Genomic DNA, 26,166 nt, shown 5'->3' on the forward strand with positions numbered 1-26,166 from the left:
CTGATTTGACTGATTTTTTTTTTAAATCGGGTATTTTTTCACAAAGAATCCATATCTGCAACTATATTTGGCGGATCTTGCACCAGGATGTCCAGATCTGCGCCGCAAACTCGCTGCCCTGAAAAATTGTCTGCAACCCCATTGATTTTTTGATCAGCGATATCTCCTTCATCCGGACTCCGATTCAACCGATTTTTTTTTTTAAATCGGCTATTGTTTCACACAGAATCTAGATTTACAATTAGAATTTGTAGATCTTTTACCAAAACATACTGATCTGATCTGAAACTCGCCGCCCCAGAAATCCTGCAAAAAAAAAAATTAATTAAATTTAAAAAAATAAAAAATAAAATAAAATTCTCCACTTTTGCCCAAGAAAGTGCTACCACTTGTTATAGATCTGATCCAAAAATATAAGAGAATACAAATAAACCCAGAAATAATATGAAATGATTCTTTATTGATCAAACTCTTAAGGTAGGGCAACACCATACATTCACTCCTTAAGGAAGGAGAACACTCCACAAGCCATATGCATGTTCATACAATAATTCCTTTACATCTTTCCATGTGGAATCTCTAGCCTCTATATAGGCCTCATACATACAATACCATGGATCATTACCATGGTTCCTTCATACCATCGAATTAATACCATGGGCCCATTACATTATTACTAACTACTTGTGGTCCCTTACATGATATGGGTTAATCACCTTATTTATTACTATGGCCCATCCCATTATTACATTATTACCTTGGGTACCTCCCTTTGTACCCCATATTATCCCCCCTAGGTATATAACATCCCGAGGAATACATTTTCATGCTTCAAAGGTAGGCGGGCTTCAGAGAAAACTCTTTTCCGATATGAAAAACGAAAACTATCATACTTTGTGTAGATATGAAAGAATTGTCATACTTTGTGCAGATATGAAAGTAGATTGAAAGACAAAAATTGGCATACTTTGTGCAAATATGAAAGAGAAAATTCTTTCCGATATGAAAGACGAAAATTGTCATACTTCGTGCAGATATGAAAGTAGATTCAAAATATACGGGAAAGATTCAGCAAATTAATTTTTTTCCAAAAGTCAAAAGCATATTGTTACATGAGCCACTCCTTGTCAAGGTTGAACATTTAAGGTTCCAGAAAATATCGTTGGATAAAAAAAAATCTTGCTCGAAGTTCATTCAATAGAGCCTAGCTGTGTCCTATGTGAGTCTGTGACTGTGTCAATATTGGAGGCCATGAGTGTAATACCTCTTTGAGTCTCAACACAGTCTAGAATTAGGGGTAATGTAGAAATGAACTTCAATATGTGAGGAGTAAAGAAAGAAGAGAATGATAAGTTTATGGACTAAAGCATTTGTTGGACTTGGGAAGTTGGAATGTATGTTGTGTCTAGAGTCCAATCCCTCCTTTTCAACAAGATTGAAAGATGATAGATGAAACCAGGAGAGCAGAAGGCCAGACAAGAGAGTTTTTAAAATCTGCCCATCCTTAGACGAGTGTTGTCACTTTATAACAGAGTCATACTACTTTAGAGGTCGAGATTTGCTTCCTCCCTCTAAGCATTAGTTAGTATATGATATATCTCTAATTTCATAAAGTAATATACAATATTTTAACCCAAAAAAACTCTTTAAAATTTAAATAAAGAAAAATATTATTTTAATAATAAATATTATAATAAAAATTTATATAATCATGCTTAACTACAAAAAACCATACAAAAATTTCGACTTAAATACCGCATGAAATAGTATAATTAAAAAACTAAAAAAAAAATATAACCATATATTTCACATAAAAAACTACTCTATACATACCACTCTCAATAATTAAACTTTTTTTTTGTCATCAATACAACGATCCATGTGAAATGAAAAACAATGTTTTAAGTTTTTACGGTTTCCTTTTCAAATTTAATGAAATTATATTTAAAAAATCAAATTATAAATTTTGGCTATGAATTTAACATAATTTAAATATTTAAGTTTAAAAAAAAGACAAATTAATTTATATGTTTAAAATTATATTTTAAACTATAAATATTTTAAAATTTTGTAATAAAATTAGAAAATATGAATCAAAATTGTTTGTACAAATTCAGACCAATAAAAAAACTCCAAAAGGTATAGTAATTAATTAACGTTCAACTCTAACTCTCCTTATACCACAAATAAGATGGTAAGTAAATATCATTGACCGGATCTCAGTGGCAAGGGCACACTTAATTTCTATTTCTTCTTTACTATGTTGAAATGACACAATAATGAGATGTGTTGAAGGGACAGTATTAAGGATTGTCTTATAACGAAGCCACAATTTTCAATTTTCGCTGGAATAAAAAACATGAGCTCCAAACAAGAGACAATGCATATCATATGACTCGTGAAATCAAGTTCCTCCCATAAATAACTCCCACATGACGCTGAACACGGCCATTGTACATCTCTAAAGACATGAAAGTGACCAATGTAAACACATTTAAAGGTAGAAAGTTTGTGTACTGTATCATCAAATACATTGCCAAAAAGACTCGAAAATACAATGAAAATCTAAATTTAAATGTTCCTAATTAAATGCCATAGGCAGACATGAAACAAAATCCAGCCTATAAAATTAAATTTAAATCCAGAATTCGTCGAATTATAAAATTAATTTAAATGGCACTTTTCTAACCTTTAAATTAAATCTTAATCCACACATTTCACAGAATTGCAGATACCCACACTTTGCAAAGATTCAAAAGTAAAACTAATGATAAGAAAAACAAAAACAAAAGAAAAACTCTAAGATCAGAGGAGGAGATTAAGCCTACAAATCAAAAAATTGAAATTGGGGCGAAATAGTCCTCTGCTTTGGCGGTTCTTCCTCTGCTAAACAAGTGCTGCATGCAGCCGGTAGTCCCTGCCTATATAACCGAAAAATTAGCAAGTTGCCGATGCCAATGTTGTTGCAAGTGTATGACAATTGTTGCCGTTGGCAAGCACTAATTGGAACGAATTGTCCAAAACGAAATTACTCGCCGATGCCAATTCCCCATTTCATTTCTTCTGTTACCAGACAGGGGCATATGGCCGGCTTGCCCGAGCAGAGTCCAACTCTATTTAGAAATTCTAGTAATTCATGCTCATAAGTTCACTTTATTACTGAGCATATTAAGAGATTCGGAATTTTGACAACCTCTCCTCAAAAATGTGACTCAAATATACTCCATAATCATTGCGCAATACTCATCCAGTTACTGAGACTTATCCACAGCCAAATAAATCGACTGCAAATTTTATCCACAATATCAAAATGGACTCAAGCAATAAGCAAAGTAGAACATAAATCCTTCAGAAACAGTTTAAAATATTAAAGTTCAACTCAATGATGTGGGAACAAAAAGATGATCCTTCTAAACTATTCAATTCAGACTTACTCGTGCTCCAAAATAGTTTCAGGTGAATCCTCTCCAGCAAATCTACAAACCCGTGGAAAGTGAGTCTTTTTTATGATTTCCATGACATCAGAATTCCTCCGGAGCTCATCGCCATCTTTCTGGCCAGAAGTCAAATTGCTACAAATTAAGCAAAAGCTTGTCTGATGGAGAGTCATGCTAACTGATATTGAGCCCTGCAAAAGTATGATTGAATCAATATGTTTAATTGGAGAAATTGATCTAAACCCCTGTTAACTCAGAGACGTCATGTGCATTCAGCAATGACTAGGGTAAAAATCAAACATTCTTAGGGGTGCAAAACAGAAAACGTCATTGTCCATGTTTGGAACAGCAAATGCAACATCATAAAACATGAGAATCACTTTTTGACATAAATGTGCCACACCTTGTTGCCAAGGTAACCCATCAGGCCCCTTCCAACACATGACACTTTGAGATTGCGTATATAATGCCTCAAATCGCTTCTCACCCAAACTGAGAGGAATATGCCAACCATTTGCTTGCTGGCAGCTAAACAGTAATTCATCTGGCCATAACTAGATCTATCGTCCACTGCAGGGCTATCTGGCACCGGAGAGAAAAACATAGTAGAAGCTGAAGGTGAATCTGCTGCACATGCAACATATTCATCATCTGAGTGCAAAGATTTGATAGTATTATCAGAATCTGTCCTTCCTATAGATCTGCCCATCAACATTTGATCAGAAACACTGAAATTCCTCTGCAATTTTGGCTGCCTATTGGCAGAATCGTCATCCATTTTGGAACCCCAGCCTAGGACCTGAAATGATCTCCTATGGTAGAAAGGGTCGTTCTTCTGTGACCTTGAACCCTCAAAATCAAAATCCAAACTTATAATTGTGTCTACCATGTCCATGGACTTTGCACAACCTGGTGATAAAGAGCTTATAGAATTGGTACTGCCTTCACGCTGTGACTTATTGAGTGTTTTCCGAATAAGGCTAAGCCATTTGGCAGCAGGACCATTATTCTCTGCCCCCAGCACATTCCCTGCATTTAAAGGAACAATTTCCTGAAACCTGTAAAAAAGGCTTCTCCTAGTTACTGGTTGAAATATGGTTATATGACTATCACAATCAAGAGCGTGAATTGAAAAATTCCTCGAACATAACTTGCCCATCAAAAATCGGAAATTTTATATCTATATAGGCTTTCCAGAAACTCCTTAAATGTCAAACAACAGTATCATTTGTCCATACCCCAAGACATAGATAGCCGTTGGAGGTGAGTTATTCAACCATTCTTCCATATTCAAGCCATTTGAAGGAGCTCTGCCTCCCACATTCCATGTTGCCACAAATAACCTGTTTGCCCATTGAATTTTAACGACACTGGCAATCGGAACACAAATTCATTGACAAGCTGAACAAATGCAACACAGACTTCAAAATTTACATACCGAAAGTCTTGGACATCGGTGACTTGGGACATTTCAGGTTCCATTCTTCCGCGCTTAATTTTGTCCGGGTTCTTTTTCAACCACCTATCTGCAAGTAGAGTTAAAAAACAGAGAAAATTAAAATAAATAGAAAATTTAGGTTTGATTTTGACATGAGGAAGCTCAGCGCTCAAATTTAAATCCATGCTTTTTATGCGTCCATGTTCTGCCTTTGGCTTAGGAGGTCCGCAACAGGCCAAACAAGAAGATAACCAACAAGCAGTAGATAACATGTAATCTCAATCTAAGGGTCTAGATTCTAGTACCTGCCCGACTTTTCCTAAAGACGTAGGAATCCTTATTAGAGCAACTTCGGCGCCTTTCAACGAACATTTCCTCATTATCTGTATAGCACGCAGATTAGAAGGAAGAAAAGCACTTAGATATGGCCGTCCATAAGGGAAACCTGAAAGAAGGCAGGGAAGAGATAAAGAAAAAAGAAAAAACTAGCATTAAACATAAGGGTAAGAATCACCTTTACTAGCGTAACCTTCTCCAATTTCAGCTGCATGGAATTCGTGAGCTTTGCTCTTAATATTGAACCATTTCTTAACTAACGTCTTTGGCCAAGAGAACTACGCAAAAGGAAACATGAATTCAGCAATTCCTTCCACTGGATCCCTAAAAGCCTGCAATTTCTTGTCCCATGCAGTCAATCTAAAAGACATAAGCAAGGGCCTCAAACTGATTTGTCCACAATGAAATTACCTTGCTTTTCTTCTCACAGGCAGCTTTCATCGTTGCCTAGTGAACACTTAATACAGATCCCGATTAGCATCTAGATGTCAAAACCTATGTAAAACAGAACAACAAATCAGGCATTGAACTATGACAAAACTAGTTAATGTAGTTCAAGCATTTCATAAAATACAAAGCCTAAAACTCCGTGTTCCATTTTTATTTTATAGCAAAACCTAAATCGCCAAATAAAGGGGTGGATAAGCATGTTATTCATTAAATAAAATATTACAGAATTTTATATAAAAATCCTTGCATCTGCACCTGAAAGCTTCCATCACCAATGCATGATATTAAACGCTTCTCTGGCGTTGCTTGAGCATATCCCAGTGTTGCTCCTACAGACCAGCCTATCGATCCATACTGCATTTGGAACTCATACCTGCCAAACATACATTTAGCTCAACGAGCAAACAGCTGCAAATATAGAGACAAATATACTTGCGAACAGAGCACCATGAGAGTGACAAATAGAGCAGCATAATAGTAGGTCCCTCTCATCAGAGAACAAACATTTCTCTTTCATCACTCATTGCTGCCACTCCTGCCATTGCAGACTTCGGCTCTGAAGCCTATCCAACAACAGTCTCACCGGAAACCTTCCTCCGCAGATGGTAAAGACTAATTTCATATTGTGTTTGGTGGCAAGAAATTGAAAGGCAGTGGTAGCCAGCTACCTGAGAGGTGGCAGACGGTGGTAGCCAGCTGCCTGAGAAGTGAGAGGTGGCAGCTATATAATAAACTTTGCATGCGCTTAAGTTTCATGTTTGTCACCACAATTTTCCAGACTTTGGATAAAATATAACTTGTCACCACATTTTTACATTGGTATAAGCAAAGCCTGCAATAAGAGGTCCTTTCTTGCCCAGCCAAAAACCTTCGTTAAAATTTTGATAGACGAAAATTGTCATTCTAAAACATTGGTTAAACGATGATAATGCCAAAAAAAACATGGTCAACGAATGAATTAATGCACAGTCAACGATCTATCGATCGCTATAGTGCCAGGCAGGGACTAATAAATATGTATCGCCTAGAAAATAAGAAATGTGTGCCTTCAGCTCTTAAAATTGAATTACGGATCTTTATTTAATTTTACAAAAGAAATTATTTAACATTTACACCAAAGCCGTCCTTTGTTCTGCGAGTATTCAATGGTCTGGATCGGGTATGGAATAATCTACGGTTGAGCTGCTGAGGTGAAGTTGAGTGAGCCTGTACTCTCTCATTCCCCCTATAATTTATGACGGGCAACCTAGATACCTCAACATCAAATTTATGGGCAACCTAGATACCTGAACGTCAAATTTATGGTTTGAGATTTTTTTTAACAGTCATTTTATACGTTTGAGAAAAAAAATGTGCGGTCAAATACGTTTAAAAAAAAAAAAAACGTTCTGTGGAACGTCAAATTCCAGTTCTGCATGTAACTATTCATGCACACAACATAATGCACAAACTCATAACATAAAGCCTCTACGTGTTTGCTAGGACAGGTTTTAGAGGGGGCAGAGATGGTAGAGTAGTGCAAAGATAAGCATTCACAGGGAATAAATAGCAAAGGAGTTATGCAAGAAGAGATATCTAAACTTGGCTTTGATACCATGTCAAACCATTCAAAATAACTTTTGAAGTTAATTAATTTGCATTAATGTAAACAATAATATATAACATGTGGAGGTGTGATTTTTCAGATTCATATTCTAAGGTGGCTTCCTATTTTAATTCTTCATTTTCCTTTATTTACATATTTATAATTTGTTCACCCAATCCTTGAGGATTAGGTGTCTAACAAAGGAGATGTGAAATCCCTTGAGAAGAGAGGTAAGCATTCTAAAGATGTCCTAATTGTTGAAAGACCTACAGTGAAAAGCTATGTTTTCGTAATAGACTAGCTGAGAAAAAGTTATGCTATTCCAACTAATAAGGATCCTATCACGCAACCTTTTGCTAAGATCTATTTCGACACAAATGCATGCAAAGGTTAAGATATCCCTCTCAATCCTCTTTATATCTTTCTTAATAAAACAACCTAGAGAGTTCCTATAGAAGCTAAGACATCTTGAGTTAAAAAATGAATGGGAATATTAGGAAGTCTTACCCAAATTGAAGTTTGCCCAAAGCTCTCATGGATATAAAGTTGAATTTAGGAAACCATTGCTGAAAGGAGAGCTCTCAGTGGCCCCAAAAGTAGGGTCCTTGATTAGAAACTCTTTGATGGTCCTCTGGATTTTTGAAGTTAAGAACCCCAAAGAAGCCCTTCAAACATAAATGCAGATCCATATTTCGGGACCATGTTTGATGCACCCATTCCTAGAGCGTGGATGTTTATGGCCAAAGTCCATTAAAATGACAAATTATGGCATTTTGCTCATAGGATAAGTTTAAAAGATCATATCAGGGGTTTTCCATCTCTAGTTTTGGAATATCTCCCACTTATTCTACAATGAAGATTGGCAGCCTTGCCTTTAGAGCTTCCTTAAAGGATCGTGGCAAAGAGGAAGAAGGTGCACCATGACCTTTGGCTTCTTCATTAAGTGTTGAGACTAAGAAGATTAAGGCCTCCTTAGCTATACCATAATATTTAAGAAAAACCTTTCTTGAAATTATCTACCCTCATATAGTAACCACATTGAAATAGAAGAGATTCATATTAGATCTTAGATTATGATTAGAGTAGAGACAAATTAGGTGGCTCCCATATCCCTAAGAATAACCTCATGAAAACCAAAAATTCAAATGATCTAAAACATTTACATCACCTTAAAAAGAAAAATCTAATTACAAAATAAATCCTTAAAAAGAAAAATCTAATTACAAAATAAATCCTCGCAATTTAACATAAACGCAGACATAATGAGAAAACTCTAGATAAAAAGAATTGAGAGAAAGCCGAAATAAAATTGGCTTTAGAATTTCCATCACGATCCCAGTCCTCTCTCAAAGAATCATGTTTATCAATTTTTATTTTTATTTTTTTCATTAAGAAAGCTTTATAAATGACATTGGCATTATGAAAAAAATCTGGAAACATTTGGAAGATACAAATCACAAGAGTCAAATCTAATTTGTAATTTTGTCAAATATCTACGGACATAAACAAAAAATGATGCCTTCCACGAAGGCCGCAAATCAGGGTACGAGATAAGGTTTTGGAATCGAAGGTACCGAGATCGAATTGCGCACGCTAGAAAGCCTGAATTGCGTTCAAGGTTTAGAAGTGGCAACATAATAATACAACTCTGGCCGAGTTCACTCATTTGCTAGTGGAGGTTAAAACAGCAGAAGAAAAAAAAAACGAGGGGAAAGGCGAGGAAAAGAATAGAACGACGGAGGTGAGCGAGTTCCTGTTTCTGAAGGAGCCCCTGGAAACAGCCTCTCCCCTCATATGCATCCGGCAGAAACGTAAGATGGAAAACCTCGAGATTCCTATCCGTTGCGTCTCAGGATGCCGATCAATTCATGGATTGCTTTTCCTCTCCCTAACCAAGAAAAGAAGGATGGAGTTGTCCAGTCAAATGAAGTCTGTGTTTACAAGCCTTTGGGTTTTAGTTAAATACTCTTCACCCTGATTATTGTATGAAAAATCAGTTGTCATCGAGTTTTTGTCATTGGAATTTGACAAGGTATTGACAGGAGTGTTGAAGATATCTCTTTCTTGTATGTATTTCTGGATTTTCTTTTGGGGGCGTATCGAACCGATCAAATTTCTGGTCAGATATAATTTACATTCCCTCTTTAGTATTTAGGCAATGAAGGTGTCCATATATAAAAAATCGTTATAAAGGAATGAGTTACTTCTAAGAACAAATGTAGCAACGAGCAAAATGAAACCATTAACTTATACCTCTTCTGCTTGGCCTCATTCCTGGGAATTGGCGCTCAACGCTGATTTTGAAGTCGAATGGAAGTCTTATAGACTGCAGCTCATAGAGGCAGGGATTATTCTATACGAAAGGTCGGATTCTCTTGCCGGGGGTGGACGTGTTGCTGGTGGCAACCTTGTTGCTAGTGATGTTCCTGCCCTAACGGCGAGTGGACTGTCTCTATGTGGAGTTGGTCGCCTCCTTGAAGATCAACTGCTTTTCTTGGTTGTCTGTCTTTAATAGCATCCTGACTTCGTAAAACTTATGAAAATGGGCTTTAACGGCCCAGGTCGATGCTAATTTTGCTGATCTGCTTTTGGGGACATCACACATCTGTTTTTGGATTTCCCTCATGCCAAGTCTATTTGGAATTAAGTGGCGGTTTTGCTCAACATCAGAATTGACAGGGTTTGGTCTACCATATTGGAATGCTCCATGTATTGGAAAATGGAACACTTATATGTTATTTGGGGTATTTGGCCTTCCAAAAACGCCTCTATTTTTATATGTTATTTGGGGCATTTGGATTTCCAGAAACACCTCTATTTTTTAGAATGTTTTCTCTGATTGCCATTTAACCAGCGCTAAAATTGTTGGCCATTTTCTTGAAACTGGTCATGGTTCCCCTCGTCTCGTCGGCACTCTGCTCTTCTTAGGGATCTGGGTGAACATTTTCCTTTGGGCTTCTTCGATAGGGCCTCTGTAGAGGGTTCATGTGGTTGCGGTGCTCTTATCCAACTCTGTCTTAGTAGGAAATTTCATTTCTTTTGGAATGGTGGTAGAGGTACTAACAGCCGAGCTGAGATTGTGGCACTATGGGGATTACTCCAGAATGCTGAATGGCTCGCCATAAATTCTATTAGCGTTGCTGGTGACACTAAGGTTGTCATTGATTGGCTGCAGGGACAAACTCTCTACAGGTTCCTTCGCTCCAACTCTCTGCAAGTTCCTTCGCTTCACCGTTGGATGGTCTCTCTATTCCTCCTTCAATGATAGCTCCTTCATGCATGCATGTGTATCGAAAGCAAAATTTGGTCGCCGATGTTCTATCCAAGAGGGATCCCTCTCTGTCCCGGTATTATGTTTTTTGAACTTCGGATTGATGGAATATTGAAGGAATCTGGTTCCTTTGGTTTCTGATCCCCCGTTTTGTTCTCGAGCCTACCTCTGTTTCTCTGTCCGGTCTTTCTTCTCTGCTCCTCAGTTTAGGCTTTGTCTGGTTTATATGTGCTGTCAATGTTGTTCTTAGCGATCATTCCCTCTGCCTCTTTGGTCATCTTCGGGACTGTTCCAGTTTTTTTGTCTTTTTCTCGTGTTTCTGCGTTCTGCAAGACAGTATAATGAAGAAAAAAAAACTTATTCCATAATAAGGATAACCTCGCTATTCCTTAAATTTTAGCATTTCAAGATGTTCGAAAAAGAAAGCAATTTACCCTGTTAAGCTTCACAGTTCCAAACCAAGATCCAATGGCACTATTTGGAGGCCTTATGGACTTGTATCATATTACTGTAAAATTATGGTTGTGCGTAAACTCTGTGATGTTGAAATTTGTATTCCAATCCCCTTTTAATTTGAACACGAAGAAACTACGATCATTAATTTACTTCATTCCTCAGGAAAGAATCCCTCCTCGTGACCTTATTCCAAAATTGATATCGAGCCAGAAAGTGGAATGCTCACCCAGGGCAAAACAAATGGCCCATTTGACAGATTCCTCCTTTTCCATCCCAGATCACGATCTCTGGGTTTGGTTTGAATCTCATTCGCAAAATCCTAGCCATGAATTGCGACTCTGTTCCTTTGTGCGATTCTCCCATTATAGCTGATTTCTTTTTTGCCCCCCATTGAATTTGTTTGTTCTCCGCTGACGACGGGTTTGAATTTGTTGAGGAAAGAACTCGCAGACGAAACTGTTAAAAACTAAATAAAGATCTGAACCCGCACTCTAGCGGCAACAAGTAGGCATCGAAGGCAGAAACATGCGCCCCAGAAGCGTGTTTTGGTTAGTCTCTTTTTGCAGGAAATTTGGAAATCCGTTTACCTGTTAATAGCTGATTGCAGACTGAACTGACTTGGAAATCTATTGATTCATTAATGGCAGACAGAACTCCATCCGTGCGAGCCCTAGAGTGTGCCTAGAGGGCCGTCAAATATTATAATCTTCGGAACACATTTTTTGCTTTCCAAGTTCAGGATCTTAATCTGAAGGCTACGCCTCTACGTTAGGGCAACGATTCTTCTTCTATTGCAGAACAGAACTCTGGTTCTCTGTACCTGCCATGTCTGAAGCAACCATGGCCTCTTCACTCTATTCTTCCAAATCAACAAGTTGAAGCTTCGAGCTAATTTGCAAATGTCTCCATCATTGACTAGGGTAGCCCTGAAACATACCTCTAATTGTGGTTCTCGCTAATATAGGGCTTTTTGTATTTACAAAATATGTTTATTTATGTTGTAAAACAACTTTCAAATTACAGATTATGCAATAAGATAAAAGTTTTCATCAACTTTGTCAAAAACATATTGTATTTTATAATTATGATTTTATTTTGAGTTAAGGGAATTCACTTTCAGAGGATGTCAACACCATTAACCGATGTGGAAAAATATCCCACTTTCCTTTTATAAAACATTAGAACTAATGAGAAAAAAATATAAATGATAAGAAAGAGGAAAGATTGTTCTCATAGAAACCAGAATCAAATTGATAAAATTAAGCACGGCAGACTTCCCTTGTAAATTCAGTATTCAGGGTTTCTGAATTATAAAATTTACTTTATACAAACGTTAATCTCTCGAAACAAAATTACAAAATCATGATATTCAATACAAGGTTTGTCGCATCGCTCTCCCATCCCACTAACCCATAGACATATGTACAACATAACTACTATAACTTCCATCCACACCCAAATCATTTAAATACATGACAGAGACAGAGCGCGCAGGAACAGAAGAAATGGATCAGGGACAGAAGCATTCCATCATGCTATAGATGGCCGTAGAAGAGGGTGACGAAACAGATCGAGAAAACCATCTTTCGAATTTAGCAGCAACAAAAGTGTTAGTATTATTTTGCACTCCTGCCAATAACTCCAGTGCATGAGTTGTGAACTGCGATGTCAACGCCGCCGTTTGCTCAGTACTCGGAACTCCCTGCCTCTGCTCCTCCTTTTGTGAGTTGCGATTACGCTGCTTCTGCAACTCTTCACACCAAATTAGTGCCACAATAGACATATTTTCCCAGACTCAAAATAGAAAGAATGAATCTTTAATATTCTCACTCACAACACTCGCAAATCCTGCTATCTTACTACTGAAACGCTGTTACTACATACCAAGCTTCTCGAATTGATGGAGACTCTAACGGGTTTCCTCCTAATTTATAGGCGGCTGAGGCTCGACAGATAGATGGCGCCTTTTTCTTCTATGTGCGGCGAATGGAAACATATCTGCGGGAGGTGGTTTATGCAATCCGGTGGGTTGAAGGCGACACGGCAGGCAAGGTCGGTAAGTAAATTGCTGATGCACTGGAAAGGAAATGCACATCATTTTTGAGATTCGATTCGTTTATTTATAATCAAGTTGTGATTTGACAATTCGTTTATTTATAATCACATTGTGATTTGACATTGAATAAAGTAAAGTTGCTACCAATTTATGTTATATTTCCCTTAGTTCTGCGGAAGACCTTTTGAGGGATTCTATGGATTTTTAAAAGAACAGTTTAGCGTTAAAATTGGTATACTAGATTTTGGTTTGTTTCTGTATTTTAATTTAACTTTTTGTCGTGGTTTGTTTTTTCATGTCTTGATGATGAATCATACTTGTTGGTTTGAAAAGCATCAGCGAAAAAATTCTCTCATGTGATTTTTAGGGAAAGACTTTGTTTAAAGTATTGTTTATATTTCAATTTTAGTTTTTTGGGTAGTCATTAAATTTTCAGTGCCCCGGTAGTGGTTAAATTTAATAATAATTTTTTTTATATTAAATCACTAAAATTTTGATTAAATATAAATATAAATTTTTTTAATTAATAAATTTTCTGTTGACCATGATTAGCTAAGCATGGATGAAATTAATTTATTTTATGTTTTACTTATTATATTATATTAATTTATTTTATATTAATAACCGAATATATATATATATATATATATATATATATATAAATACCCCTTATCATGGTCAAACTAGCCGTTATAACTAACTAATATTTTTATTTAACAGTTCAAAATTAATTTTATCCTTATTCTTGTTAATTAATATATTTGAAATTATTATTATTATTTAATGATTTACTAATTTAAGCTATTCTATTCTAATATACATTTCTAACAATTTTTAAATTAATTTAGGTTTATTAATATATTTAAAATTAATTGATTTGTAATTAATTTATTTTATGATTTACTTATTATATTAATAACTGAAATTTCTTTTATATAAATAAAATAAATAAATAATATAAATTAATATAATACCCCTTATCATGGTCAAACTAGCCGTTATCAGGTCAAATCTAGCTGTTGTCTTTTTAGCTGAAATCTGAGTCAGTGGATATTCTGCCCTATCTATTTAAAGTGCATAGCCAGATTTGCTCTGCGTCGACAAAAAATTCTCCATGTGATTTTCGCCAAAGAATTCTTCAAAAAATATTTAATTTTGTAAAACAAATATTTATTTTTCATTATTATTGAAAAAAATATTTTTGCAACATTTGATTGAACCACGCTTTGAAGGTTTTATTGTAGTGTTTGTGCCATGTGAATAATTGCTTCAAATATTTTTGCCATAATTTTTGGATGTTGTTAACCATAAGTTACTCCCCACCATAATTTATGCAAAGTATTCGCATAAAAAATGAATAGAAACAAGATGGAAATAAATATACCCGATGTTTTCTTCAAGGTTTTACTATAATTAATTGGAAGTGTCTACCTAAGCAGAGGAATTGCCCAAACAGTCAAAAGTGGCTGGAATTCGGCAAAAAAATTCAATAAATATTGCAATAGCAGTGTTTGAATCTTGTTTTTGATAGTGGAAATGGATTCAGTTAGACTACGGCACACACACGCGTGCACACACACACACACACATATATATATATATATTTCATTCCTTAGTAAATTTAAAGAAATTAATTATTTAACAATGTTTAAGTTATGTAAAATTTTAATTATGTGATAATTTTTAAAAACATCCAATATATTGAGTGAATAATCTACTTTTATCTAGGATAAATAAAATGATTAAATAATGTTTATGAAAAAACATCATATTATTGAGAAATAAAGAATAGAAAAAACACAATTTTGATCAAGATAGTGATAAAAGGAGAAAGTGAATTATAAAAAAAAAATAAAAAATTAATTAATATAATTGTTTGTTTGGTTTCATTATGTTGGCTGACATCCTTCCATAATAACATGGATCTCTAACATAGATTTCTTCTTCTTCTTCTTCTTCTTCTTCTTCTTCTTCTTTTAAGTACGGAAAAAGCATGATTATATATTAATAGTTCAGAAATCAGGAGAGTACAATGCCATTCAAATGTTCCACAGCTCCATCTGGAGATGCCATTTCAGCATTCTGTCTAAGAATTTCCATATACAAAACATAAAAAGAGATATAACAATCCATAGATCACGTACATATCTAGAATTATAAACATGTATGACACAGTTGTATGCAAATCAAAACCAAATAAGAAAATAGTATGCATTCGGCATGTCATCTACTTCTTCTAGCTGGTTGTACAGTGTTCAAATAACAGCATGTCCATCCCTCCGGATGATTGAAAGCTAAAACAATTATAAGACTAGTAGAGTTACAAAACATTATACAAAAAAAGAGGGGATGAAGAAACTTAGCTAGGGAATGGGAAGTCTCCTATATCTATGACTTTTTGATTTAGGATAATTTCTAAGTGCATTTTTCCAGAGTTACCATTTAAGCCCCTCTTCAATAGTTCATTTGCATACATATTCTGTTCTTTGCCAACATGCCTGATAGTGGAGTTATTGTGTTATTTCCATAGTAGTTCAATTCTCCTCAGCCAACCATGTAATAATGGGTTTGTGATGTTTGCATTATTTGATCAATTATAATTTTTGAATCCCCGGGGATATGTATGAGAGGGATATCAAGAAAATTAGTGAACCATAGGAGGCCCCATAAGGCCATTTCTTCAGCCTTTGTGTTAGTGCCTCTACCTCCATGCCAATATGTTCTATATGTCAGTGCCTTTGAGATGGCAAGCCAAAAACCACAACCACATGTGTGTCGTTGAGAAGCACCATCAAAAAAACCCATAGGGTATTCCATCTAAAGTTCAGTCCTCTTGTGACGAGGTGGTTTGGAGGATATTTCATTTGATGTATGCAGTGTGTTTTTGATTAAAATTTTTTCAATTACCTTATAGAAATTTCCAGTGTAATTCTAAAAGATGTAGATGTTTCTCCACTTCCATATTTCCCAAAATAGGATAGGTGGAATGATTCACCAGACATACTTTTGAGAGCTCCACCACTATAAACAATCCACAATGCATTCACGTTGAATATACAGAAAACCAATATGTAAAGAAAGTCTTTTCCATACCTAAATTGTATGTTGACATGTGAGGAAAATATGATTGTTATTTTATGATTCCTCTTTGCAGATAGGACAGATGCCAGGTCCTTGCCATTATCTCTTTTGCAAGTTTTCCCAAGTAAGATTTTTATTATGGAAAACCAACCAAGTAAAGAGGATGATTTTGTTTGGGATTTTAGTTTTCCAAAAGGCAAATAAAACATGTTTCTCACTCAGTTATGCATCCACGAAACAAAGAGTGAGGTATATATCTGCAACTTTAATGTTATCACTCTTCATCTTCCTTGACCAGATTAATTTATCATGAATTCCATCACGGCATATCCTGAGTTGTTTCATCCTGGCTACAATCGGTCCCATTCCAAGTCCCAATGTCCAGATAGACCCAATTCTTGTGTGCTCTTCCAAACTGGGTATGGAACCCTCCATAGTGAAATGGCTTGACATCAGAAGTATATGCCTCTTCTATTTAGGGTATTTATAAGCTGCTCCAGGATCATATCCTCATTGCCAGCACCTAGAATGTGGTTGATACTAATGAGAATGTTGTGGCCTGATCCAATGTTCCAAGCCAGGTGTTGTAGGAACATCTTAGTGACTTTTTGGAAGCTGAGCCAGATATCTGATCCATTTGTAACCCTAATGGAACCCTTTTGGAACTAGTATTTGATATCATGGTTCTTTAAGTATTTTTGTCTGATGACCAGACTCCATGTTCCCATCCCAAAAATACCTCTCCATAGAGACTTGATTAATAACGCCCATCCAAAATGACGGAGGTCTAGAATTCCCCATCCCCCCATGACCTTTGGCAGAGTGATCTTGGACATCTTAGACAAGTGAAATTTCTTATGCTCATGACTACCACCCCATATAAAATTAGCCATAATACAGTTGAGACAGTGAATGATGGCCGCAGGAATATGGTAAATATGGGCCCAATATACCCCTAGTTGATTAAGGACAGCTTGTGAAAGGATGAGACGACCCCCGAGGGAAAAACATCTATATTCCCACCCAGAAATCTTCTTAAAATATCTATCTACAAGCCATAGCCAATCGACATTCCTATATTTACAGGGTTTGATATGGTATCCCAAGTACTTCATACCATGACCCATCAACTCGACTTCAAATCCAAATGAATTTTTTATATATGCAATGATGTCCAAATCACAATTTCCATGATAAATAATAGATTTGCATGCATTCATATACATACTAGTATCATTAGCAAATTTCTTGAAAATATAAAAAAGGCACAACCATGTAAAACAATTCAACATACCCATGATGAGCACGTCATCTACGAAGAAACCATGTGATATGTTGATGTTGTTGCCCATCTACAGAGCTTGGAAATGGTCTTGTTCCACTGCTTTTGAAATGTGCAGGCTCAAGTCGTCCATAGCCAGGATAAATAACAGTGGCGACAAAGTCTCAGTCCACTCCCCGCCCGGAAGAATTTTGTAGGGTATCCGTTAATAATCACAGAATAATCAACATTAATCACGCACACCATAATTGATTCAACACATTTGGGATGACTAGCCTGAGGTAACCCCAATCCAGGCAGTCAAAAGCCTTCTTCAGATCAACTTGCTGGATGTCAGCATTAAGGTTTTTTGTATCAATTGAATGCATGCATTCTTCTGCATTTGCAATGGCATCATGTATTTGTCTGCCCTGTAGAAACCCGTGATGCTTAGGAGATATATGGCATGATAGAGTACTCCGCATATGCCCAGCAATGGTTTTTGAGATAACTTTATAGATAAGGTTGCACAACGAAATTGGCATATAGTCCTCAAAACAGGCAGTAGGATTGCGCTTCGGGATAAGGGCAATATAAGTAGACTTAATGTGATGGTGTACATTCCTAGTGAGTCTAGACTCCTCCACAATTTGCAGTAGTTCATTTTTGAAAATATCAAAGAAATGCGTGAACAACTCCACAGTCCACCCATCCGGCCTCGGGCTTTTATTTCCATTGAATGATTTAAGGACACTAAGTAATTCCTCCTCAGTGATGCTTCTGTACAATGCATCATTTGATTCTTGGTCAAGCATATTCGGGTAGTGCTCAATCCCCCATATGAGGTCTTCGACAATAATGTTTTCATTGCGCTCATATGCCGCTTTGAATTGTGAGGTCGCAGCGTTGGAGATTTCCTCCTGTCACTGGATATGGTTTCCCTCATCATCATGAATCCCCCATATAGAATTTTCTTTACGCATATGGTTTGAAAAACGATGGAAAAATTTAGTATTTGTGTCTCCCACTTTAATCCTGATAGCCTGCCTCTTAAGGTGCCAAGTGGCTTCTTCAAAATCTAAGAGTCTTTTCCTTTTTAATTCCAACTCCAAAGTGTGTGAACGGGTAGCATATGGAAGATTATTCGTGGCCATCAATGGGAGGAGGAGGTCCAGATCACATTGAATATCCTTAATCCTTTTTTTCATGGACTGATTTTTCCTCTTTTGCTAGTTTTTCACTTCCCCATGGAGAGTCTCCAGTTTTTCCAATATCTGTTCCATAGGGGAGGATCCAATATCCCTGTTGCAACGCCATGTATCCCTCACTAGAGTATTAAACTCTAGATCATCTAACTAGGTTCTATTGAATTTAAATGGCATTCCCAGGTGCACCATCGACCTCTTCCAAACAAGTGTAATGGGTCTGTGATCTGATAAAAAATGACTGATAATCTTCGTGTGCACATCTCCTAAGCAAGCAACGAAATGGTCATGCATTAAAAAATGATCCAGTCTCTTGGTGACATATTCCTCACCTGCACACCCATTGTCCCAAGTGGGAGCCATTTCATTCAGGAAAATGTCCACAAAGTTGTGTGCTAAAAGAGCATCACGAAACATCCCTGCCAAGGGGTCAATCCTTTTGTATCGTCCCCATACTTCTTCCAAATCAATGTTACAGTTTAAATCTCCAACAATGATGAGGGAGGCCAACTCCATAATACCAGAAGAAAACAAATGGTGCGAGAAAATGGTCTTATCTCTATAACGAGCATAGGTGTTCAAAATATAAATACAACCGCCCATTCCGCGGATGTGTCCTTCAAGGAGGAAGCCCGCAAAACATCTATAAGATTTAAATCTGACCCATCTAGGGTCCCAAATAGCCACTAAACCACCAGAGAGACCCACAGCCGCAGTAGCAGATATATGCCATTCTGGGAGCATTTTCTGGAAATATTGTACAACCTGAGGAATAGAGTGCATGGATTCTTGTAGTAGAATGATATATGGGTGAAGAGAGGAGAAAAGACTCTTGAGGGCCCGATATTTCGGGGCAGCCCCCAAACCCCGTATATTTAGTGACAAAATGAACGTCATGGAGACGCCTGCTCAGGAAGCCGTGCTCTAAGGGCCCATGAGGGGGGGAATGTCAGCAATAGGCACATCAACCAAAAATCGGTCCATAGGGGAGGTAAGTGGATTAGGCCTAGGACGTCCTCTAAAATGTCGACTTCCTTAGTTTTGTTTTCGCAGAACAGTTATGTTACCTGCAGAAGTAGGGCTGATGTGGGGGGTAGGAGAGCCAGATGGCTTGTGGATGGTAAGGATTCGCAAGTCCAATGATTTCCTATCGAGCAGAAAGTCTAGGTCACTACCCTCTGAGTTTGTAGGTGAGTCTAGTGGCGAGTTGGGCGGAGTGACACTTGTCCTAGGCCCCTTATTTCAGTTAGCAGAAATGGAAGGTGACGAACATGGAACGTACGTGATTTGGGTGGTGGAGGGTAAGTCATGGGTCAGGTATGGAGCCGAGAAAGGTGGCGGGTCTTCCGGGCCAGGGTGGATTGGTCCTAGAGAGGGTTTATGGGAATGTATTACTGGACTAGAAGGGGTCGGGAAATCAGAATTCAATGAAGATAATGGGGAAGAAGGAACCAAAATGAGCGATGAACCATTTAATGAAGAGTCAAATGTATGTGAGAAGGGAGGATAGGAGCCAAGGAGAATACCTGAATGCTGCCGAGTAGAAATTCCATGTCGAATGTTTTGTGCACGCCGACCTCCCCCATGATGAGACTTAAAAAATGCACCAGAGAAAGGCCTACCAGGTAATCGTCCTCTCGGTCGACGTGGGCATTGTGTTAGTAGATGTCCAGTGTGGTGACAGTGTGAACACCGGAAAGGAACCCCCCAAAAGTCCAATCTCTATGATAGCTGAGTCTCACCCCAGAACAAATCAATATGGTCCGAAACGCTGCCACAGTATTCCTTTTCAATCAGGATCCAAGCCACCCGTTTATCCAGAGCCCCCAAGCAACGAGGATCTACATAAATGAATTTGTCGATAGCGTTACCAATAACCATAAGACCTGTTTCGTCCATAGCTCAATTGGAAAGCCCGATAATTTCACCCAAATGAGCTTGTTTTATAGTGTGTTTTGGAGTGAATTGTATCCAATGTACCATTGATGTAGCTCCAGGAAAGTCTTCCCATTAATCCATGGCACTGATTTGATTTTTTCCAAGTCCTCCTGACTTAGAAAATGGAAACTATACCAACCTTTCAAAAGCCTCATGACAGTCGGCATATATCCTAGCATCGATTTCCACTTCTTCGCTACCTAGTGTCTCATGTCTGGGTCACTAACTTCTAAGAAGTACCACCTTCCTACGAGATTGCGCTTCTACAGACTAGTAATCCTATCAATCAGTACAACGTTGTCCAAAGACAATGTAGGTGGTGGGTGTTAGAGTCGGTCCTTACAGCCCTCCGTCAGAGATCATTTCTCCTTTTGCAATTCATTTTTAGGTGTCTCACTCAACTCACTTCGTTGCATTTCGCTAGGGGCATGCCATTGTCTGACAGAAGGGTTTGGTGTTCTTGTTTCCCTCATGATTGTACCTTCCTGGACTAGTCAAAATTTCTCTATGTTCATCAAAGTTCATTTCAGTCATTCATAGTCATTATGCTATTTTGGTCAAAAAGAGTTATTTTCAGAGTCTAGGTCTAGTGGTTGGTCTTCAAACATGTCGAATAATGCCCGCAGGCCATGAGGATGGTTTTCGAAGAGGTTCTTAGTTCAAAAGTTCATCATCAAACACATTTGAGGACATTTCTTGTTCAAAACTCTGTTTTGAATAAGAAATTGTCGAATTCATTTTTTGTAATAATCATGTATATATTTTTTTCGCCATGGAGTTTTCAAAGCAGGCTCTGGTTTTCCTTTGCCAAGCATCAATGCCAATATCCCTGTAAAAAACAACCAAGTTCATCAGCTCAAAACTTAGAAAGTCAGTGAGAAAGCCAAAGGACAAAATTTTCATTAAATGATAAAGTGCCAAAATGAAAAACATTACAAAATGGGTTTTGGAGGAAGAAAAAATCAAATCCAACTCTTGCAAGATATTTCTCCAAGTTATATAAATCATTTGTGTCAAGTTACATTCATGAAATCTTATAGCAAAGTCGAATTTGGAGGTTGAAGAACAAACTGCAGTTTGAAAGGCCGTGACTGTGTTAAAAGTTGGAGCGCGGCGCACAGGTGGAGTGGCGCGGCGCACTGAGGGAGCGCGGCGCACTGGGCGCGACCACACAGTGTTAAATAACACGGGTGCGACGCACTCAAACGCCATGGCGCACTCAAACGACGCGGCACATTGGGTATGTTGTACGACGCTTACACATAAATGCTCGATTTCGCTCAGAATTGCAACAAATTGCCTTTCAATCCCTTGAATTTTCCAGGTGGGGTCGATCTCTCAGTGTTTCATCCATTTTTATGTTAGTATGATGATGGTTTATGGCTGCTTATGGTTGAAACAAAAACTCTTAAACCCTACCACTTAAAGTCATCAAAACAATTGCTGTTAGGGTTGCAAATTCATTGTGTTGGCGCCAAGGTTCCTCCTCCATTTCATTTTTCCTTCTTTCCCTCATTCCCTTCTTCCCTATTCCATTTTTCCCTTTTTTCCCTATCCTAAAATGTTACTAAACTCCTATTCCCTATCCCCTCCGCTCATTTGTCAAATGTAAAACCCCAAACCCTACCCCATATAAAATTTCCTAAACCCCCTACATGTCCCTAAATAAAATTCCTCCTCATAGTCCCTAATCCCTTCATATTATTCCCCTTCCTAACAGTCCCTTGTTGCATTTTTCCCCTTGGTGGCAGATTTCAACACATCACAAAAGCAGTCCAAACACAGTTTTATCACCAACATCTTTTTCTCTAAGGCAGTGGAAAAACAGCAGTCATGGCATCTGAGCATGTATCAGACTATGAAATGGAAACCCAAAGTGACTCATCCTCAGAAGAACAGGCTCCCCGGAGGCCTCACAAAAGTGGCAGACATGTTAGAGAAGAACCAACCACCCTTACTGAATTGCAGGCCTGCCCTCTTGCTACGTCGTGTTTCCAACGTCAGTCATGCTTTGAGTTTTGTCAAAAGGTGGCTAGTGTTGAATTTCATCATGAGATGGCTCGTCTATTCGTGCTGCACTTACATGAAGATCAGGCTATTTTAGCTGGTGTCACCTTCACACTTACACCAGAATCTGTCTCATTAGCAACCGGCATACCAAACATTGGAGAACCATGAAACAAGAAGTAGAAGATTGATTAGCATCATTATGAGCCATATATTAAAACCACTTTCTTGAGGCAGCTCAAAAGAGTCTTTCCATTCCGATATCTGAAAGATGAATATGCTCCACTAATGAAACTGATTATGAAATATTTCAGCTGTGAGGGACGATTCTCTCATCTTTATGCTTATCACATCAGGTTGCTCATGCATTTCACCAGGGTACGGATGATGAACATCCCGTATTTCATTTGCCGGAACATAGAGAGGATGACCACCTTTATATAGCATTAAACCCCTCAACAACAACTAAATAGTGTTTATCATTTTGCTCTCATCAAGATTTTGGTGGTGCATCAGCTTGATCTACAGGGTATCACTTGGGATTATTTCATCTCCCGTGACTTCTTTCGAGCTTCACAGGGACCTCCAGAGACTAAATTTGAGACAGGGGAACCTTCTCATCAGTACAAGCACCATGAGACCACCAGTGTGTCGGTATTGGTCACATATCAGAGGGGTGCTAGACATTAGTTTGCAACAGCAAAGCGAGTGTTATCTCCACCCGAGTGGAAGGGGCCTCGCTTCCGACATCAGCACTACAGGCACAGGACAAAGGTAAGGAGCCAATGCATGATGAGGGGCCATTAGGTGAACGAGAGACTGAATTCGTTCTCCTTCATGATGATGATACAGACACAGATCTGCAAAGTGCACATCTTAAAGAGATCATCTAGGAGCAGCAATCAAAGATCCAAGCCTTATCCCTTGACTTGGAAAGAGCCAAATGGAACATGAAATATCTGGAGCAGAGGAACAAACAACTTGAGGATCGACAAGCTGAGATAGAGTTGCAACTGATCAAGGAAAACCGGCAACACATCATGGCAGCACAAGGTAGACCTATGGAGCAAAGAGATGAGGACCGGGAGTATGTCTTAGAGAAAGTGAACGTTCACTTGGAGTAGCTGGTGGAGAAGGCTAATAGGGAAAAGTGATGCTGAGGCGTATGAATCACCATTACATAGCCCGAAACATGAGCTCCAAAGCAAGAATTAGGAGCCTAAAGGCGAAATTGAGGAAGGTAACAAAAAGACAAAAGAGGCAAAAAGAGAAAGATCGGCTCCGAATCTTGGCCGAGGCTTCGTTTTTCTAGCATGACATGTGATACAGAAGGTATAGCCCAAATTTCAAGAAATTTGGGGCACATTTTTGCATTTTGAAATTTTGTGCACAATAAACAGGTTTTTTCTCCCTGTGCGTCGCGCCACCTGGCGCGTGCTTTCGCTAGGGAGCTCCAAATGACAAAAAGTTTACATTTTTGGATTTTCCATGGAAAATCATGACTGTTGGTGCATGGCCAAGAAGTTTGGGCCAGTTTTGAGTCCTCAGGAGGTCAAAAACACCCAAAAAGTGACCTCTCTGCCCCTATTTTGACACATAGGAAGCAATCTTGGGAGATTTCAGTTTTGGAGGGCAAATGGGCACCAAATTCAGAAATTTCACTTGGGTTGGAAAGTAGACAGGTAGGGATTTCCAACAAGCACACTTGGGCTCAATTTGGCCTTCAGAAAGTGCCTCAAAACCAGCTCCAAAGTAGCGCAATGCATACAGTTTTTGGCACGGCGCACAGAGACCCAAAGGCCAAAATCACTCCCGCTCCGCGAAATTTTGATTCACAATTTTCTCCAAGTGGGCCCGCTCGTTTACAATACATTTTCCCAGCATCAAAGGGAAAGTTTAAAAAACATTTTTGGCTTCTATCCAAGTGACCAAATGAAGGTGAACAACCACCCAAAAAATCTACGCTCATGTTTGCTTTTTTCTAATTGGTCCTCATAGAAAATTAAATGTAACTGCTGATGGTTGGCTCTTCATTTCCTGGGTTGATCGACTTTCTCATGGAAAAGCTTATTTATTGTATTGAGAGTCATTTTGTAAAGGGTTGGAATTTCTGGGAAACTGTGGGAGAGAAACCCAGTCACTCACTGTACATTTTGACAGAGAATTAATGAAAGATTGCAGCTCTGGTTCATGAGATTCCTGTGGCGTGAGTTTAGCAAATGTATTTTCTTTTTGTTTCATATGTATTTCGTTATGTTTCATAGTCCATTCATATTCATTTCCAGTGAAAGATTCTAAGTAAGAAAATGTAGAATTCAGTTTTACTGCTCTGCCTTGGGAAAGTTTTCACGTTCTATTTTTTTTTATTTTTTTATTTTTTATTTTATTTTTTTTTCTGTTGAAAAGGATTCATGTATTTATGCCCTTTTCACCCTCTTAAACAGTCTCTCCATTTCATGTTATTTCAAATTTAATTGCTAGACTTTCGACCTGTCTTGCCTCACGAAATAATTTGCGTCTTTGAGTTAAATTCTCTGCTCATGTTGTTCCTTGGTCCCATACATCCCAGAAAACTCAGTCATTCATCAAAATACTCCTTTCATATTTATTTACCTAGCCTAAAATCAATATCCATTTTTAAGTCACTCTCAGACCCTATTCGTCTATTTTTCACTGAGTGTGACCCGAAGAGAGCCTTCTCCCGTCCTCGTAGGGCTAGCTACGAGGCTGAGCGTGGTTTTTGGTTACCCTGAATTTTGCCTTCCTTCAGCCTAAGGCAGATTTAGGCTCTAACATAGTGGCGACTCTGCTGGGGACGAAATTATTTGTTTGTTAGTCTTCTCCGTTGCGTAAACGGCAGGTTTAACCTACAAACACCCCATACTTCTGATAATTCTAAGCTTCCGGATGATAAGTTTAGGATTTGATAGGCTGAGTAAGTTGTTCATGTCTTGTTGATTTTTTGAAAATAGCACGCTGGCTTCAAGAAGATATACCAGAGCCAATCTAGATCCAGATCCTCCTCATATTTACGAAAACCCCAATTTGATTCCAAGACTTCTTCATCAAGAGAGCTCTATAACTCCCATGTTCAAATCCCATTCATGTCTTGACATTTTTGAGTATCTTGAAGAGCTTGAGTTTGATGAGCGGTTTGAAATATCATTGTTCGAGACCAAATCCGAAAGGGTTGTTGACTCTACTGTCCCCAATCCACAGTTTCTTGTAGACCTAGAAACTGAAAGAGCTAACCAATCAATTGATAATTATATTTCGACACAGCTTCAAACTCCACTTGTTAATTCCCTACAAACCGCACACACCCATCCAACACCTCCAAGACCAAACCCACCAAGAGTGATGGCTACTCTTTTTGCACCTCTTGTGCTGCCTCAAGTTCTAGATGACATGCCCGTAGATTATCAAAGCAAAATCCCTTTGTTTGATGGCGCTCCTAACAACATTACCGCTCAGCAACATGTGGACAGAATGGTAGATTTCTGTGACCTTCATGAGATTGATGCATAGAATGTGACAATGAGACTCTTTGTACAGACATTTGCCAGTGAAGTTAGGAAATGGTTCAAAGGTTTTCCGGCTGCACGTATCGCTACCTTGGCCGAATTGCAAAGACAATTTTCAGGC

At 38.0% G+C, this 26,166-nt stretch overlaps 1 protein-coding gene across 1 annotated transcript; it reads right to left on the bottom strand.

The window, feature by feature from the left end:
- Positions 1–218: 218 nt before the first annotated feature.
- Positions 219–5,652, bottom strand: LOC149261709 (type IV inositol polyphosphate 5-phosphatase 7-like). The gene is made up of 8 exons (XM_089370632.1): positions 5,623–5,652; positions 5,390–5,489; positions 5,181–5,258; positions 4,876–4,963; positions 4,676–4,780; positions 3,841–4,495; positions 3,435–3,628; positions 219–306 (listed from the first exon to the last, which is right to left on the bottom strand). Exons 1-8 carry the CDS (start codon positions 5,650–5,652, stop codon positions 219–221), a joined length of 1,338 nt encoding a protein of 445 aa, XP_089226758.1.
- Between the last annotated feature and the right edge of the window lie 20,514 nt (positions 5,653–26,166).

Source organism: Pinus tabuliformis, chromosome 6 (assembly GCF_031772625.1).
Source record: "Pinus tabuliformis cultivar Carrire ecotype Pingquan chromosome 6, CPIR1, whole genome shotgun sequence".
In the NCBI taxonomy this organism is placed as follows: Eukaryota; Viridiplantae; Streptophyta; class Pinopsida; order Pinales; family Pinaceae; genus Pinus; species Pinus tabuliformis.

Bases quoted from the DNA above. Each gene is read 5' to 3' on its own strand.
- LOC149261709 (XM_089370632.1), bottom strand. From the start codon at position 5,652: ATGAAAGCTGCCTGTGAGAAGAAAAGCAAG. The intron at 5,259-5,389 runs GTGATTCTTACC...CGTGCTATACAG, and splicing joins AGAAGGTTACGCTAGTAAAG to ATAATGAGGAAATGTTCGTT. The intron at 307-3,434 runs GTAAGTCTGAAT...TTTTTTTTGCAG, and splicing joins GAAACTATTTTGGAGCACGA to GATTTCTGGGGCGGCGAGTT.